The following is an 18279-nucleotide window of genomic DNA, read 5'->3' as shown; positions in this document are numbered from 1 at the left end:
TAGTTATATAAAATATATTTTCTTATGAAAAATAAAATCTTTCGTTTTAAATAATGTTAGTAGTTGATAATTATATTTTTCTACTAATCCAAATAAAAAAGGTAGTAGAAAAAGTATAGTATTCTACTTGCATGTAATGGCTATTACTCACTCTGATGAATTACGTGAGCAAACTTCATCATCGTGAGTAACAGCCATCATTACATGCTCGTTGAATAATATACTAATACCTGATATACAAGTTTTCAACATTTTGTACACAATTTATATGTTTGAGTAATATCTGTTTTAAGTTTACATTATTAGAAAGTGTCCTTAAGATGATTTTTATTACCTCCTCAAATGGTAGCAGAAGAAACTCCTCAGTACCTACAACTTGCTGAAAATTTTGCAGTGCGTAGACATGTGATTTAAGGTGAAGTTCTTTGCAAGAGTGGGTATCTAAAAAAAAGACAATGTTAGGTTGATAATAAAGTTTAAATTGATAAAACACTCTAAAATAATTTAAAGTAAAATAAGTATATCGATTTGTCTTATTAAAGATATTCCACAAACACAATGACTCAAAAGCGTTTTTGATTATACGGTTGTTAACAAATGTACATACTTATATTTGATTGGATTATTATATAGGTATCTTATCGAAAGCTTGGCTTTTATCAACAAAATTGTAGAATTGGCGATAAAGGCAAAACAGGTCACTACCTACTACCTAATGCGCCACTAGTCTGATGAGAGCTATTGACAGAGGCGGCTTTACCTATTGTGCAGGGTGTGCGGTGCACACGGGCGCCGGGATGTTAGGGGCGCCGAGCACCAAAGAGCGGAAACTTTACTTTGTTTCAACATAAAATATGATTTTTTTGAAGATATTCTTCTTTAGCGGCGAATCGATTGAGGGTAAAATTGTACAGTTACCGCGCGCCTGCGCACACTGACAGTATGTAGTTCATTGCTAATCTTTCAAGATAGGTATGTATGTATCTGTAACCGTGCAATAAGTCATTAAAAGAATATATTAGTGGTTTTAGGAAATGTATTATTATTATAATTCTTGTGTTCTTGGATTAATAAAATATTATGTAAGCATAACATTTTTACACTATATGTCGCCGTGTTGTGTAATTATATCCGAAACTTACATGTCTATTTCTAGTGCCTCGATGGAGTAGTTAGAAATGCGTTAGCACTGAGATTGGAAGGTTGCGGGTTCAATTCCCGGGCGATTCATATATTTTTTTTATTTTTGGTTGTTTTAATAAAAATTTTTTGAAAGTGGTAGATAAGAAAGTTAGTTTGATTTTTAAATAAAATACAAATAACCTTTTAAGTATATTTACTTCGTTTAAATTACCTATTATATAATAGAAGAATATCTTCTTACGTGCGTACATAGTACACACACACATTCTTTTTTTTTTAAATAGGAGGCGGAAGATGAATCAGTAACTGACGCGAAAATACATTTTAAAGTAAACTTTTACTATTACCTATTATATACCGCAACTACTAAATTTGACGAAAGCTTCGAACTTTTAAAACAAAATAATGACACTTTCAAAAATTAAAACACTGGAAGGATAAAACACTGCAGTAAGCGGAGCCCCGCATACTGCAGACTTTTTATCGACAGATAGTTTAGTCGGGATGGGCTGTTAGTGCGCATACCGAGCCAACTAAACAGTCGGGTTGGTGAAGAGGGCGCACGCTATCAAGAGCCGACCGACTATTCTCGAACGATTTAGTACTTAAGTTCTTATTTGACTGTGGAAGTTAGTAGTCGCACAATGAAAAAATTGTCCAGAAATGTTATTATCGCTGTCATATAATGGAGGAGGAAATCCAAGAAAAGATTCTGAGGGCATTGAGTGCATCCAATTTACAGTGAAAGAAATAAGACGACGCGACGGTTAAAAGTAACAGACGTGATCCAGAAGATTGTCATGTTAAAATGGAATTGACAGGACACATAGGAAAAATGGAAAACAATCGTTGGACGAAGCAAATTTTAAATGGCGACCAACGACTAGCAAAATAAGTAGAGGCAGACCTCAAACAAGATGAAGTGATGACATCAAGTGAATGGCTGGTCACGAATGGATGCAAAAAACAACAAACTAAAATGAATGGATACACCTAAGGAAAGCTTTCTTCTGGCGATGGATGGAATAGCTGTTGATGATGCTGATGATGAATTCTCAGTGACAGATTATTTAGTGGAAAATTCTACACAATATATTCTAAATTACTTGATTACCCAAAAAAGTTTTTCGCCTTTTATCGGATGATCTTAGTCACCTTCAATGAACTAGTCATGCTAATTGGGCCATGCACGTTTCTACAATTAACGATTGTGAATTAGACGATGCCATTTTCTCGCAAAATGTTAAAAAAAAATATTCGCACGGCGCAAGTATTCGATACCAAAACTAGGAGAGAATTGAACTATCGACCGATAAACCATCGTCGTGTGTGCGCAAGTCCTAGTTAGCTCACACTGATTAAACTGTCGGCCGATATTTGACCGACAAATTAGTTTCAAGGCAAACTATCTGCTGATAAAAAGTCTGCATTTTGCGGGGGCTTTTTTGGGTAGGTTGTTCTGACGCCGTGAATTCCTATTGGCTCCCGACATCATTTAATATTGGAATATTTACATCTGGATTTTTGTTTACAATATAAGTGTACCTAATACCCTCTAATACCATATATACTAGTACTAGGAATAGGTAGGTACCTATTCGACTATTCCATTTTGACTGCGCGTCTACCAAAGGGCGCCAGAGCATCGACTGCACACGGGCGCTACATGGGCTAGAGCCGCCTCTGGCTATTGACAAAAGTGTCTAAACATGTTTGACAAAAAATGAAAAGCCCTAAATCTGAAATTCATTTTATACCGAATTGGTGTAAATGAATGAAGTAACCACCTACAAATAATAGCAGAGCTGTGCTGGGGACAAAAAGCACGAATTAAAAGAGGAAACAGATGAGCAGAGTTTAAAATATGGCAAGCGATTAGTTAGGGGTGTGTGTTGATCCCACTGTTATTTAATATATACGCAGAAAACTAGCCCTAAAGGGTTTAGGTGAAGATGCAATGCTCTTTTTTGTATTAAACATTCCAATATATATTCCATCTATAAAAAATTATAATAAAGTAAATTTTCTGTAGAATATTTTAACAATATTTACAAAATGTCTGGTATAAAATTGTCCATTGATCACAGGCCTACAGTATTTTTGGTGCCAAACTGTTAATAGCTGATTTTAGGTATATTTGGGGTGCTGATTCCGAATATGGCTTTAATTTTGCCCTATCAGCTCTAGTTTTCAAGATAACATAGGTCATGCTAGCTTTTTTGCATTAAACTACGAATATGCTGATGAATATACTTACTAAATTGAAAAAAAAATCATTCAATTAGAAAATAGGTATGTTTTAAGACATTTAACTACAATAAAACCCTTTGTATAATGAAACAGATATACAATTAGTTTTGAGAGAAAAAACTAACAAAATAGAAAAAAAAACTTCACTTGACGTAGGTGACGAAAGCTTGGGTTGCGTGATTTCCTGGAATGAACTTTTAAACAGTCTCTGTTCAAACTCCAGCAAAACTCTGCCATAATATGAGTGTCCCATCTTCCTTGGTAGCGGTCCTCCATGGTTTTTATGTCTTGGTGAAATCTCTCACCTTGCTCCTCATTTGTCGCACCTAAGTTTTCAGGGAAACGGTCCAGGTGACCGTGAAGATAGTGGACTTTGATGCTCATATTACATTCAAGTGATTGGAAGTTATTCAACAAACGGTGTACCAGCTCAGCATAATTTTCACTTTTGTGATTTCCCAGATAATTTTTCATAATGTTCACAAATGAAAGCCAAGCTTTTTTCTCTTCCTCATTCATTGACCCCACAAAAGCCGGATCCTTTGTAAGAAGTCTGATCTGTGGTTCATCAAAGATTCCAGCTTTCAGTTTTTCCGTACTTATCTGGGGCATCTTCCTTCCTATGTAGGCGAAGCATGGTCCATTAGAATCAAGTGCCTTAACGAATTGCTTCAATAGGCCTAGCTTAATATGGAGAGGTCGTAAGATTATTTTCTCTGATTCGACTAAAGGCTGGTAATGTAACGAAATTAAAGTATTATTTCTTGTATAAATAAGACATAATACTGTGGGAGCAACAAATATACTGAGGAGGAAGTTTAATTAACAATGTATATTCCTTTGAATAGCATTTTATTCATTATCTCAAATATTAAAACTACTAATTTAGGAATGTGTCATATCCATAAAACTAGAGCTGATACAAAAAAAAACGGAATCCATATTTCTATTTATCGCCCCTAATATAGTAAAAATCAGCTTAAAGATTCACGGCACCAAAACAATTTTTTTTCTGTAGGCCTGTGGTAATATAAACTGCTCGTCAAAAGTTAGGGATATAGAAAATCATGTTCATTTTCATAGTTGATTTTTTCGTGAACAGATTAACACATCCATAGCGGCCAACTGCAGCTTTTGAACTGAGTAGAGAGCTGTGGAAGAGTTTGCTATGGAACTCTAAGGACCTCATTGCCTTCTTTATCTATGAATAGAAAACAAAAAGTTGTGACTGGCTAATTGACACCCAAGTCTATGCCATAAAAAAAAAAACAAAAAAAAAAGATTAACACATTCCGCTAATTCTATTTTTATTATTTTAGATTTTTCATTAGTATTTGGACAGGTATGCAAAGGTTTACTCAAACTTTTTTTGTGTACTTAGACCGGGTGGAAGAACAGATGTGTTTTTCTTATATTAGGTTTGAGACACCCTGTAGGGAGAACAAGGTACCAATGTGAGTATACATCAGAACCATATTGTAGTCTGATGTTTTGTGAACATTTTGACTTTTAAGTGTCCCTGATATCTTTAACAACAAAGAAGATAGGTCGTTTTAATCTTTAACATGTGTTTTAACTGAAACAAAACTAAATCAACAATAAAAAATAACAGTTAAAAACAGAAAGGCACATAATAAGGTAAACAGTTCATATCGACACCTATAAGAGTTATTTCTCAACCATGTAAGCGGTATGCAAAGCGCAACATAAGAGAGATGAGATTGTTTAATGGAGGCTCCGTGATATTTTGGCGTGGAATTTTCTTGAGAATAAGTACGGATTTGGTGTCTACGTGTAGGCTTTTTAAATAGCGAGAGGTACATTGCACAGATTTTTTTCTTTAAACACTCTGTTCCGGTTGCATTATATGTAGGAACTAATTTCATATTAGTGGGATGATAAGACATGACCTCCTCACGTATCGCATGTCGTAAGTTAAAACACATATTAAAGAATAATTAAAGAATAATCTCGTATTTGTCATTAAAGATATCAGAGAAATTAAAAAATGAAATATTTGCAAAATATAAGACTACAAGATAATACCGATGTCTACCCACATTTCTGCCTTTTCCTCCCTACAGGGTGCCTCAAACTTTTGTTTCTGTTAAAACACATGCTACACTATAAAACCGTCTATTTTCTTTGTTTCTAAAGGTATCAGGGATATTAAAAAAACAAAATGTTCACAAAACATAAGACTACAATATAATTCTGACGTATATTCACACTTGTACCTTGTCTTCCCTACAGGGTGTCTCAAACTTAACAGAAGAAAGCCATTTCTTTTTGTTCACCCGGTATAAGTCCAAAAAAGAAGTTAGAGTAAACCTTTATACAAATATGTAAATGCCAAAGTAAAATCTAAAATAATAAAAAAAAATATCGAAATTCGTTAATCTGTTCACGAAAAAATCAACTAAATATAAAATGAGCCTAATTTTCTATATCCCTAACTTTTGACGAGCAGTTTAATTTCCTGTATATTTTTGGCACTAGAATACTGTCACGTATTACGTAGGGTTGGTTTGGCTTCTACTTCTAAACTTTATTGGGCCTCTGCGACTAGTTATAGTTAACCGATCGGCTGGGGTCTTTCGTTTAAGCCTTCGTTCAGTTGGTTGTGAAATTCATTATTTTGAGGTCTTAACCTGTAAGGTATAGACAGTTTCAAACGTCAGACTACGAAAACTTCCCATGAATTTTGTCGGACAGGACTTTGATTTTTTACCCTTTCATTAAATTTTTATACAAAAATCAGACTGCTATTATACAGAGTGGCCCAAAAGTCTGGAAACGGCCAATTATCTCGTAAATTGCTAGACATAATTGTACAAAATTTGAGGTCCACCTATTTTGGGATACGGAGATTCCATATTTGATATTTGCAATGTTGCCAGATTTGCCGTTTTTCTTATATTATTAGTAACTTTGGTTTTTCAAATTCCTCACCCTGTATATTCAGTCATTATTGGAATCTCCTATTCAATACGAGTTCAACCATATGTAACACTTATGATTTTATGTAGTCTGGAAGGTCTTAAATACATAAAACAGAAGTCTAGCGACGCCTAATTGTCTCAATAAATTTTTTAGTAATAACTATTTTTAACTACAATAAAACGTAACAATTATTGATAGATTACAACATTTTTTTAAGATATAAACATTTTTTAATACATAAAACAGAAGTCTGGCAACGCCTAAATATCTCAATAAATTTTTTAATACTAACTATTTTCAACTATATTAAAACGTAACAATTGATAGATTACAATATTTTTTAACATAATGGTTACTTTATCAAGTGTTCAAAATGTGCTCCATTTGTGAGTTGACAGTACCCTAATCGGTAGTAGAATGCGTCTACCACATTTCTCCATGATTGTCTAGAAATTAATCGAGATTCATCGATAATTCGTTGCCTTAGCTCTGCAAGACTTGCTGGTTTAGTTTTGTAAACTGAATTTTTCAAGTATCCCCAATAAAAATAATCTTTAGGATTGAAATCAGGTGAACGTGGAGGCCATTCAATTCTACCTCGTCTACCAATCCATCGTCCGGGAAATATCTCATCTAAATAACGCCGAACATTTACACCAAAATGAGCTGGAGCTCCATCTTGCTGAAACCATATCTGATTAAAATTGGCCCCAAACAAGTTTCTCAGTGTAGGTACAATTTCATTTCTAAGTAACATTTCGTAACTATCTGACGTTAAATTTCCTTCGATAAAGAATGGCCCAATTAACTGAGTACCTACTATACCTGACCATACATTTAATTTTTGTGGTCTTTGGGTATGGTTTTCACGCATCCAGTGTGGATTTACGTCGTTCCAGTACCTTAAATTGTGTCGATTTACACTTCCACACAGTGTAAAGGTTGCTTCATCGGAAAAACATATTCTGTTAACGAAATTTTCGTCATTTTCAATTTTATCCATCATTACCTCAGTAAACTGTAATCTACGATCGAAGTCATCTTCACTTAATCCTTGCAATAAGTTAATTTTGTATGGTTTAAATTTATTCTTACTTAATACACGTAAGACTGAAGAACGACCTACATCATGTACTTGTGCAACCCTGCGTGAGGATGTATGTGGATCTTCAACAAAACTTTGCATTATGTCTAAAGTTTTGTTGTCATTCATAACTCTTTTCGGTCTACCTGATCGGTATCTATCTTTTACTTCTCCAGATTCCTCAAATCGCTTTACAGTTTTTTGTACCGTCGCCTTATGAATAGGAGAACGGTTTGGGAAAGTATCATTGAACAAGTTGGCTACTTCACAATAAGATCTTTTTCTGTCACCGTACCCTCTCATCATTAGAATAGTAATTCGTTCTTTTTCGTTAAGAGCCATTTTAGAGAAGCAATTTATCTTGCAGAACTTTTCAAAACATAACTACTGTCAATTTTAGTCAATAATGTAAATGGTGAACAAATGTCAAAATCACAGCATTCTACATTTAAATATTTAAATTTATTAAAATCTACATAATTTTGCACTGTTTTATGTATTTAAGACCTTCCAGACTACATAAAATCATAAGTGTTACATATGGTTGAACTCGTATTAAATAGGAGATTCCAATGATGACTGAATATACAGGGTGATGAATTTGAAAAACCAAAGTTACTAATAATATAAGAGAAACGGCAAATCTGGCAACATTGCAAATATCAAATATGGAATCTCCGTATCCGAAAATAGGTGTACCTCAAATGTTGTACAATTATGACTAGCAATTTACGAGATAATTGACCGTTTCCAGACTTTTGGGCCACTCTGTATATCACCAACATATTTCCTGTCATTTGACATGTTCTACGTGCCGGACTGGTTAAAAGGCCCAACATTTTTGTCGGACAATAAACATATTGAATATAGTCCAGGAACCGAAGCTTTTCAGCTCGCAATTTTTACAGAATAGATCGATGTGCTTGAAAATTTGAGAATATGTAGTGAATAGTCCAGGGATCAAAATCTATATGATGCCAAAAGGCGCTTTTACTATGGGGGTGGATGCCACCCCATCTCGGGGTGGAAATTAAGACCGCAAAAGTTGACAAAACATTCAGTTTAAGCAAAAAATGTTCTATACATTTTTTTGATAAAATTAATATTTTTCGATATTATACTCATTTACGATTCACTAAATTTTTGCCGTAGAAAATTTTTTTTCAAACCAAGTTCTTGGGATTTAAATAACCTACAATTTTATATTTAAACATTTATATTTGATGCTAATCTTTCTATTCTGAAGAAAATTGCATTTTTACCAAACTACAAAAATTCGTTATTCGCTTTTAACTCCAGTTTTTTTCAAAACTAATCATTCTAAGCCAGTCAAACTTCTGAAATCTATTACTAATACATAAATAAAGAAGTATGAATAAGGCCAATGACTAAAAACACCGCTAACTTACATTATTAAACTTCCAATTGGATTTATCCTTTTTTTTTTAATATATTGATTTTTTAAGCGTAACTTTTTATTTTTTATTCTAGAAATTTTGGTAAAAAAGAATTTTGTAGGCCTCTACAAGATCTATAAGGCTATTAATATTAAATCCATTTAAAATTTTAAGTCGCAAAAAGAGGTGACTGTAAACGGGTTGGGAAAGGTGGTTTTTGCATGTTATTACAAGTTTTAATTATTTTCAATAGCTCACTCAGTTATTGCTATAGAAAAAAATTTTGCTAACGTCTTTCTTGGGAATTAAATAAGCTACAATTTTAGATTTTCATATTTTTTCGTATCTCTGATGCCAATCTTTCTATTCTGAAGAAAAGAGCATTTTTTACCAAACTACAAAAATTTGTTATTCGCCTTTACCTCCATTTTTTTTAAAACTAATTATTCTAAGCCGCTCAAACCTATTTATACTTAATACATAAATATAGAAGACGACCAAAGAAGGTCAATGACTAATTTTAATTAGGGTGGTCAGTAGGGCGAAGTTTCCGATTAATTTTTCGCTGAAGAAAATAGGGGCTGACATTCTTTTCATTATAAGTCACTTACTTTTTGAGCTAGAGACTTTTTTATTTCTGTAGATAGACATTTTTAAATACTTTAAATTACTTTGAAAAAGTTATCCTCGAAAAATGCACAGTTTTCCCGTCTTTTGAGTTTGAAACTACAATATTTAGCATTTGACGAAGAAGAGCTAACATATAATAAACAATAGCTCGATTACTATTATTGGCCTTAAAGAAAATAAAAAAAAATTGGTTAAGTTTATTTTGTAAAAAGGTACATATTTGTTAAGCAAAGATGAAACGAAAACTTTTTGAGTTATTAGCAGAAAACTGATTAAAAACATTGATTTTTTCGATATAAAACTAATACTTTCGATAGCGAATAAATCGAAAACTTTTAATTTTATCAAAAAAATGTATAGAACGTTTTTTGCTTAGAATTTGTTTTCCAGAACTGTTTTTACCAACTTTTGTGGTGAAAATAAAATAAAAAATTTCCACCCCCGAGATAGGGTGGCAACCAACCCCATGGTAAAAGCGCCTTTCAGCCTCATATAGATTTTGATCCTTGAACTATCTACTACGTATTCTCAAATTTTTAAGCAAATCGATTTATTCTGTAAAACTTGCGAGGTTTTGTCCTATTTTAAGCTTCATTACTTGGACTAACAGGTAAACTTAAAAACACCCTACTATTTTTCACAATAATAAACTTGTCGGGACGACGTTTATTACGTTCCACAATTAAAAATTCCCCTGTTTCAGTGTTCCCATACATCAAAGTTAGTCCGACTCGACACCGTTAAGCTGTGAGCAAATTTTCAACTTGCTATTAATATTTTATTTGGTACGCAGGATCCAGGACTATTCGTAAATATGTGTTTTATCCATGTGATCTTACGATACAAATACATTCCCAAGTATTTCATGTCGCCTTTCTGTCACAGAAGTTAACTGTTTAACGATACCGGAGGACTATGTCACAGTATAAAGAGGGACCTCTATATACTGTGACTATGTCTTTTGCGGATTGTAAAAATGTTATCTGGGCAGATTTTGTCTCGTTGGCTCAAACAAGTCACATTTGCAATCAAATTTGTATAGCATTTAAGTTAGCCTGTACCCTGTGTGATGCTATGGCTGGATCTTCATGAAAAGAGATTACTGCTGTGTCATCTGCATAAGTTGCTGTTGCGACTTTTGGAGATGTAGGTTAGTCCGCAGTGAATATTAGGGACGCCTCTAGACGAACGAAACTGTCTTGAGGGACATCAGCCATAATTGGGTAAAGACTGATAACTTATCATAATGTTTTACAAGGTAATGCCCGTCTTGCAGGTAGGACCTTAGGATTTGGAAGTAATTATTGAGAAGGGATTTTTTCATTTTGTATAAAAGTCCATTATGCCAAAATTTGTCAAATGCATCAAAAATGTCTAAGAAGATTGCAGAACAATATTTTCTGCTTCCAGTGATAGGACTTTCCAGTAACCCGTTGATTTTTATAACAGTAAAATAATTACTGCTCCTGAATAACAACTCTCGAAAGAAATCAGCAACGAATGTGTTAATATTTAAGCGATTTATAAAATATTTTAAAACAAATATCCATACAAACCTGCAAAACTTCGTATCCCTAAACAGTTCGTTGGATGTAGCTGCCTCAACAAGAATCTGCAACATGCCTCTCTAACTTCCTGCATTTGCAACAGACTACTTGCTGGTAGTAATACTTGAACATTATCTGGTGTCACTGTTATTTGGCCTGTATAGGCATACTCAATTAGGAGATCTATTGCTGTAGGGTCGAGATCGTGGATCTCTATTTCTGTTAGGAGGTGTTCCTTCATATCTCCTGCAAAATGGCTATATTATTAATTTATAGTCACTTCTATTTTTCTAATTTTTGACAAAATTAAGAATTTTATAGTTAGTAACTATGGGTGAGAAAAGAAGAATTAGTTATTAGGAGGATGGATTATATGGTAGTAGTTTTTAGCAAAAGGGAGGAGACGAAAGTTGGATGCGGTTAATTTACGGCCTAGAAGATATGCTACAGTCTGTGCTGACAAACCAGCATGCTTGCACATCGATAAAAGCATTAACTGGAAGTTTAAAAATTAGCGGTATTATCTGTTTACTGGAAGGATTGAGCAATAATAACAGACGGCATCTAGCAGTACGAGGTGACTTCCGAGACAATGAAACGTGACTTCGCAACTTGTGGCGTACGTTGATGACACAGCATTGATTAACAGAAACCTAAAAGGTTTAAATGAATAACTTGCGAAGTTGTACAAGAAAGCATCCAAGAATGGTTTGGCAATAAATAAAAATTAAACAAAATACCCAGTATGATCAAGATAACATGGTCAATACAGTTATAGGCTATTGATTCTGTTCAACATAAGCCCGGCCGCACATCAAAGAAACATGAAACGTAAATTACGTTTCATGGAAATAAACCACTGCTAAACAAATATATATCCGGCCATTTATGAGACTCTTCGAAAATAAAAATATGTCATGAGCATGAATCACACTCGTTTCATTAGTAGGCGGACTTTGAGATTTTTTTAGCAGTGTTTTCTTTTCATGAAACATGTTTTTCGTTTCATGTTTCATGTTTTTCGTTTCATGTTTCTTTGATGTGCGGCTTGGCTAAGAGAGCTAAAAGGAACTACAACGTTAACGGGATTTTATTGTCTCATATGGTCAACAGACCTCTATATTTGGGGTGCATTGGTCCCTAGGCACAGGGTGAATTAAGGTGAGTTCCATTCACTTTTGGTACAAACACTTCTACAGGAAAATTGTTCCAGGATAAATTTACTATCGAAATATCATATTTCAAAGTCAAAAGTATTTTTTTGTATAAAAATACATTAAAAAAAAAGCAAGAAAAAAACACGAAAGAAAGCAATTTTGTTTTTTGCCCCATAATTTTTTTTCACAGGGATATATGTATAGGCATTGCTTCAGCGAAAAATAACTTCCATCCTTCCTCTTTAAAATGACGTTTGGTAAAAGTCTCTACGATTTATAGTTTCCGAAATAGGATCTTTCAGAGTTTGCCGCTTACAGAATTTTTGAGTCATTTTCTCCATTATTTCGCAAACATTGTTCTGTAACTTTTTTCTACGCATTCCTAGGTATATGTAATGGTACATTTACTAGAAAGAAAAGTCAATTACCCTTAAAATGGTCTACTGTATAAGGTCGTACGACTATTTTTAAACAAGTTATGCTTTTTCAAGGTTTTATACTTTTAATGATTTTTAATATTTTTTATGATTATTTTTTAAATTTCTCATTATGAATTTTTTTCCTGTACATTTAGGTACATACATTCTGGAATAAAAAAGCTTACTTTCTTTACTTTAAATTGGTGTATTGCAATTACCTCTGGGACTATTTTAAAGAAGATATCCGTAGGATATCCAAGATATCCGTAATTTGAGAAAAAATTTAAATTTTTTTTATTTTTTTTTTTAATTAGAAGAATATAATTGCATATTGTAACATAATTTTAATTCCAAATAACTTTTCTTAATAACACTTTTCGATATTGTGAAATATAAAGGTACTTTACTCTTGAGCGAAATTGATAAAATTTTATATCTGATGTTTACATCTAAGGTTTTAGACAATGTAGAGCATTTTATAAAGAATAATTTTTTTCATAAAGTTAATAATAAAAAGTTTTCCATATGGTTCCAACTTAGGGGGACCTATTGCATGTGTATATGTCAAGTTTTGAAAAAGCATATCTTGTTTAAAAATGGACCTAGAATATTTTACAGTATATATACCTAAATATATACAATAAAAAAAGTTATAATGAGAAATTTAAAAATAATCGTAAAATATATCAAAAATATATACAAAAAGTATAAAATTTTGAAAAATCATATCTTAATTAAAAATAGTCATACACCCTTCTACGATAGACCATTTTAAAGATAATTTACTTTTCTTCCTACTAAATGTAACATTGCATACACCTAAAGCTGCGTAAAAAAAAGTTACAGAACAATGTTTGCGAGGTAACAAGGAAATGGCCCAAAATTGTTGAGAGTGGCGAAATTTGAAAAATCATATTTTGAAAACTAGAAATTATACAGAATTAGATCAAACGTCATTTTGAAGAGGAAGGACGGAAGTTTTTTTCTTTGAAGCAATGCCTATACTTTTATCCCCGTGGAAAAAAGTTATAGGGCAAGAAACAAAAATGCTACCTTTCGTGTTTTTTTCTTGCTTTTCTTTTGAATATATTTTAGTAAAAAAAAATATTTTTGACTTTAAAATGTGATATTTCAATAGTAAATTTAACCTTGAAAATTTTTCCTGTAGACGTGATTGTATCAAACGTGTATAGAACTCACCCTAATTCGCCCTGTGCCTAGGGACTAATTCACCCCTTTCTTAAAAACGCACCCCTTTAAATGGTAGCACTCCGCGGTTTTTCATATTTAGAGGTCCATTGACTATATTGTGAAACAATAAAATCCCGTTAACGTTGTAGTTCCTTTCTAAAATACATAATCAATTGCCTATTATTGGCGAATATTAGTTTGAAAGTGTATAACACTTCAAATATCATGGATTCTCAGTTAATAGAGTTAATGGAACCTACTGAAAACAACTTCCTCAAAAATAAGAAGCTTACTCAGAAGACCAAACTGAACATTTACAGAGCAGCAATAAAGACGACGACACATTTACTTGACACATAAAAATGAAGAAATATTGTGGATCTTAGAGAAAAAGACTCATTCGGTGAATAGCAGGCCTACTAAACTTAAGTTGCAATGAATTTCGAAAGCTGGTAAACTACGAAGTACCTGAAAGAACTTTTGAAAGGAGAAGACATCGTCGGATTTATCAAGGCACAGAGACTTAGATAGATGGGACATATAAAAAGGAGAAACCCAGAAGTACTTAGAAAAAAAAATTACAAATGGAGACCAGCAGCTATCAGGCAGTCCACGAATAACGAAAACTTGATGGGAGGACCAGATGATTGCGAACCTTAAAACTTGATGGGAGAACCAGATGATTGCGAACCTTAAAAAAATATCCCTCTATACTTTAGAGAATGGACAACCATCAGCAAAAACAGGAACGAATGGATAAAGATTGTAGAAGACGCCAAGTCACACAATTACTTGTAAAACCAAAATGTGAATACAGATTTATTCCTTACGACAAGTGAATCGGAAGAGCATAAAGAGGGCGACAATAACTCCGCTACTAGTGTAGATGCTATGATGATGATGATCGGTTTACTAAAGAGTAAATATGACGTACATTTACGGTGGACGCACTTTGTCTACTTCTTCATTATAGGGTTTAGGTATTTGTTGCCTATTCCAGTATAAAAAGTTTAGTCTTCATTTTTTCATGGAGCGTACTACACTTATTTTTCCTTTCTCTTTATAATTCTTATCTGCTTAATTGGTTGATTTATATTCAAGTACGAAAACTCTGAGGACGAAAATGAAATTGACTACGTTGCATTAGAAAACTTAGACCCTGACACCGAACAAATCTCTGATAATGACGATGAAGTAGCATTGGAGGAAAAAACTTTTAGATTGAGTAGGTATTTGCCTGGAAAAGATAAAAGTGCAAAGTGGAATAAACACGGCACATTCAAAATGTAAGGAAGCGCTCTATAAATTTGGATCTTAATTGAACGGAACCAAAAACTGTATAAATATAGCTGAAATTGAAGCACTACTTGGACGTAAGCACTACTTTTTTACTTATTAGGAGTTAAATGCTTCTCAAAAATTTTTTGTAAAAATGAAAAGGAATTAGGGAAATCAAATAGTACCGAATCTAAAAAGTCTTTGCATCGACAATATTATGATATTGAAAAAAAAATGAATTAAGGGCATCTTCAAATGTAGAGCCTAAGAAAGATTCGACATAGAATCACGAACACTATCTGCGATTTATATTTGACAGGACACTTTTGACAGCCTGTATTTGGAAAATCTGTATTTGTGAAACCTGCGTAAAAACGAAATGTTTGAGCTGGACCATAGAAGTGAGCTTACCAGCCCACTATGTTATCAACTGACTGATCTCACACCAATAATCACCAATATTTTCCTAATAAAGAGCATTATGTGTTAGATTTGGTCTTGTTATTTAATTTTTACCAAATGTGTATGTATAAAAGTACATTAATATTAAATTCTAATCAGAATTGTTCTAAACATGCAAATTATATGAACATTAATACATTTGAAGGGTACAGGCAAAGAAGGTGCTATGTCAATGTTTGCAGAAAATGAGTTTCTGGTCCCCTCTGTTAGCCAGCGATCTCGACTACCATTCTATAAATCAATCCCCGCTATGAACGTGTTGAGTCAGTAAAAACAACATATTTTAATTTCTCTAGTCAGGCTAAGAAGGTGGCAAGTCCGCGCGGTCCCGGCGAAAAAAGTGCTATGTCATGTTGTGCACACATAGGCTGACGCCACCGCTGTAATTCCAACAAATTTAGTAAATAAACGAGTTTTCGGCAGTGCATAAATAATAAACAAACACCAGAGAATCTTAATCTTTAAAACAATTTTTTCGAAACTTCTTATTTTGACATAGCCTTCTTTGCCTGTACCCTTCATTTGCAAGAAATCTAACCCTACATCTAGTATTTAGTACTACTTCCTACTTACCATTAAACATTGCAAAAAAATATGGACTAACTGACGCTAGAACGACCTTATGGGCTCTATATTTTTCTAATCCTATTTTTAACGAAATATCACAAAGCTATAAAGAAAGAAAAATATAAATTATCAATAGTCCATTGAAATGTTACATTTTTTAGGCCATACCTTCCATTTGTTAGAGGAGTCAATTCTATTATTTCAATGTGTAGTAGGGCTTAGTAAAAGATTAAGTTCAAGTTTTTGGGGTGGCCACTCTTGTCCCCCGGCCGCCATCTTAGAAAAGGGGTACAAATGGTTTTCGCGCTATATCTCGTAAACTACTGACCCTACGGAAAATATAATGAAACATAAAATGTAGCAAATTACATTTTCTACAATCTTCTTTCTATTACTTTTTATCGTCAAGTGACCAACAAAAAATATATAAACAAAAATAAGTTAAAAATTTTTTAACAAGATTCTTTTGCAGGTTATAACTTTTTTTCAGTTCATTTTACAATAAAACAACATTATAACAATTTTGTAGAGGGTATTTCAGCGAACAATTTTCACTCTAAAGGTGTTTAATTCTATTTATTTATCTAGGTTTTATAGCGCTCCAAACTTGATCAGATTCTCAAATGCTCATAGGGATACAGTAAAAACAAAACGTTAGGCTTACTTTCCTATCTTAATATTTTTTTTATTCATACAATTTATTATGCTTTTAACAATCCTATGCTATTATTAATCTATTTTTGACCTTTCTCTCCACTATAAAACTTAGAACCCTAAGCACATACATAATATAGAGAAGGCCCAAGAAGTTGTTTGAGGACAAATTCGCCGGTCCAGAAGAAGAATGACGCAACCGCAAAGTGCAAAATTCTTCAGAAGATAAAAAAACGATTTTTAAAATATTTAAAATAGGGATTAAATGAAGAGTAATCCTCCAGGAGCATCGGTATGGCGTTTGTTATTTGACAACGATGGCTTTAATTTTCATTGATATTGGTTCGAATTTCATTACCTTAATTTAATCGCCCCATTTTCAATCCTATCTACAGTAGCGTCATTATGCATCTGAAACAAGGTCCAGCACAGCGCTTATTTCAGTAACGATACAACTACCGTATAGTGGCTCAGCACATTTTTGCAGTTCGGTCTTTTTGTATCATCTTTAGATAGTATTTTTGAAGTTAATTGCGCAATAAACAGGAATTGACAAAATTTGCAGTTACATCATTTTTTTCTGTACCGGACTTAATATCTGCCTGCTATTATTTTTAATATTATAATTTATCCTAGGTCGCACAGCAGTCGGTCTCCCTCTACTTAACTTATTCTTACAGTTGTGCTACCTATTTGGCCACGTGCACTCAAAATATCAAGATGAGACTGGTGAATGCCCTTGTATTCTCAATATTTCTATACGGAGCAGAGACTTGGACTCTTCGCGCATGCGAGCGCCAAAAACTTGATGCCTTTGAGATGTGGTGCTGGAGAAGAATGCTGCGCATACCTTGGACAGCTCATAGGACAAACGTTTCCATTCTAAACCAACTCAATATTAAAAAAAGGCTGTCCACAATATGTCTGCAACGAATTCTGCAATTCTTTGGTCACGTAGTTCGCAGAGGTGACGACAGTTTGGAGAGATTAATTGTTTCTGGAAACGTTAGAAAGAGAAGATCAAGAGGACGATCACCAACTAGATGGTCTGACCAAATAAAGCATTCAGCTGGAAAGTCATTCTGCGAAGCTCTTAGAGCAGCTGAAGATAGAGACCAATGGAGAAACATTGTTAGGAATATTGGAAGAAATCACGATCCTCAGTAATGGGGAAACGACAGGAGAGAGAGAGTCGTTTTGAAAATTGGGAAAAGTATTTTGAGTTTTAGACGTGATAATACTATTGAAAGTCTTGTGGGTAAAATTTATATGTTTGTGTTTAGATAAGGATTTTGTGCTTTTTGTAAGAGCGCATCATGAGTGGTGGTTATTTTATTTATAAGAAACCTCTAGGGAAAATTATTTTTCAGTGGGAAAGTCGAGCCATCTTTACTCACTGTTGTCGGCGAACGTTTTTCGTCTCTTTATATGGCGGAAATAAAGACGATCCCCTGGAAACCATGAGATACAAAAGATTCGCTAGAACAATGATAAAAATTGCATTTAACCTCTTTTCACTCTTTCCAACACAAGATGCAGCCCGTTTCCACAGACTCC

At 33.5% G+C, this 18279-nt stretch overlaps 1 protein-coding gene across 1 annotated transcript in view; it reads right to left on the bottom strand.

The window, feature by feature from the left end:
• The window catches only part of LOC114333309 (kelch-like protein 17), a 271482-nt gene that overhangs the window by 37805 nt on the left and 215398 nt on the right, over positions 1 to 18279 (bottom strand). Inside the window, exons 3-5 of the mRNA XM_028283169.2 lie at positions 16075 to 16171; positions 11004 to 11240; positions 335 to 441 (exon numbers count right to left, since the gene is read on the bottom strand). Of these exons, the coding sequence (XP_028138970.1) occupies positions 335 to 441; positions 11004 to 11240; positions 16075 to 16171 (441 nt within the window). The remainder of the gene's footprint in view (positions 1 to 334; positions 442 to 11003; positions 11241 to 16074; positions 16172 to 18279) is intronic.

This window comes from Diabrotica virgifera, chromosome 7 (genome assembly GCF_917563875.1).
Source record: "Diabrotica virgifera virgifera chromosome 7, PGI_DIABVI_V3a".
NCBI classification, from domain to species: Eukaryota; Metazoa; Arthropoda; class Insecta; order Coleoptera; family Chrysomelidae; genus Diabrotica; species Diabrotica virgifera.
The sequence above is the reverse complement of the archived record's forward strand: the minus strand, read 5'-3'. Positions and strand labels throughout refer to the sequence as shown.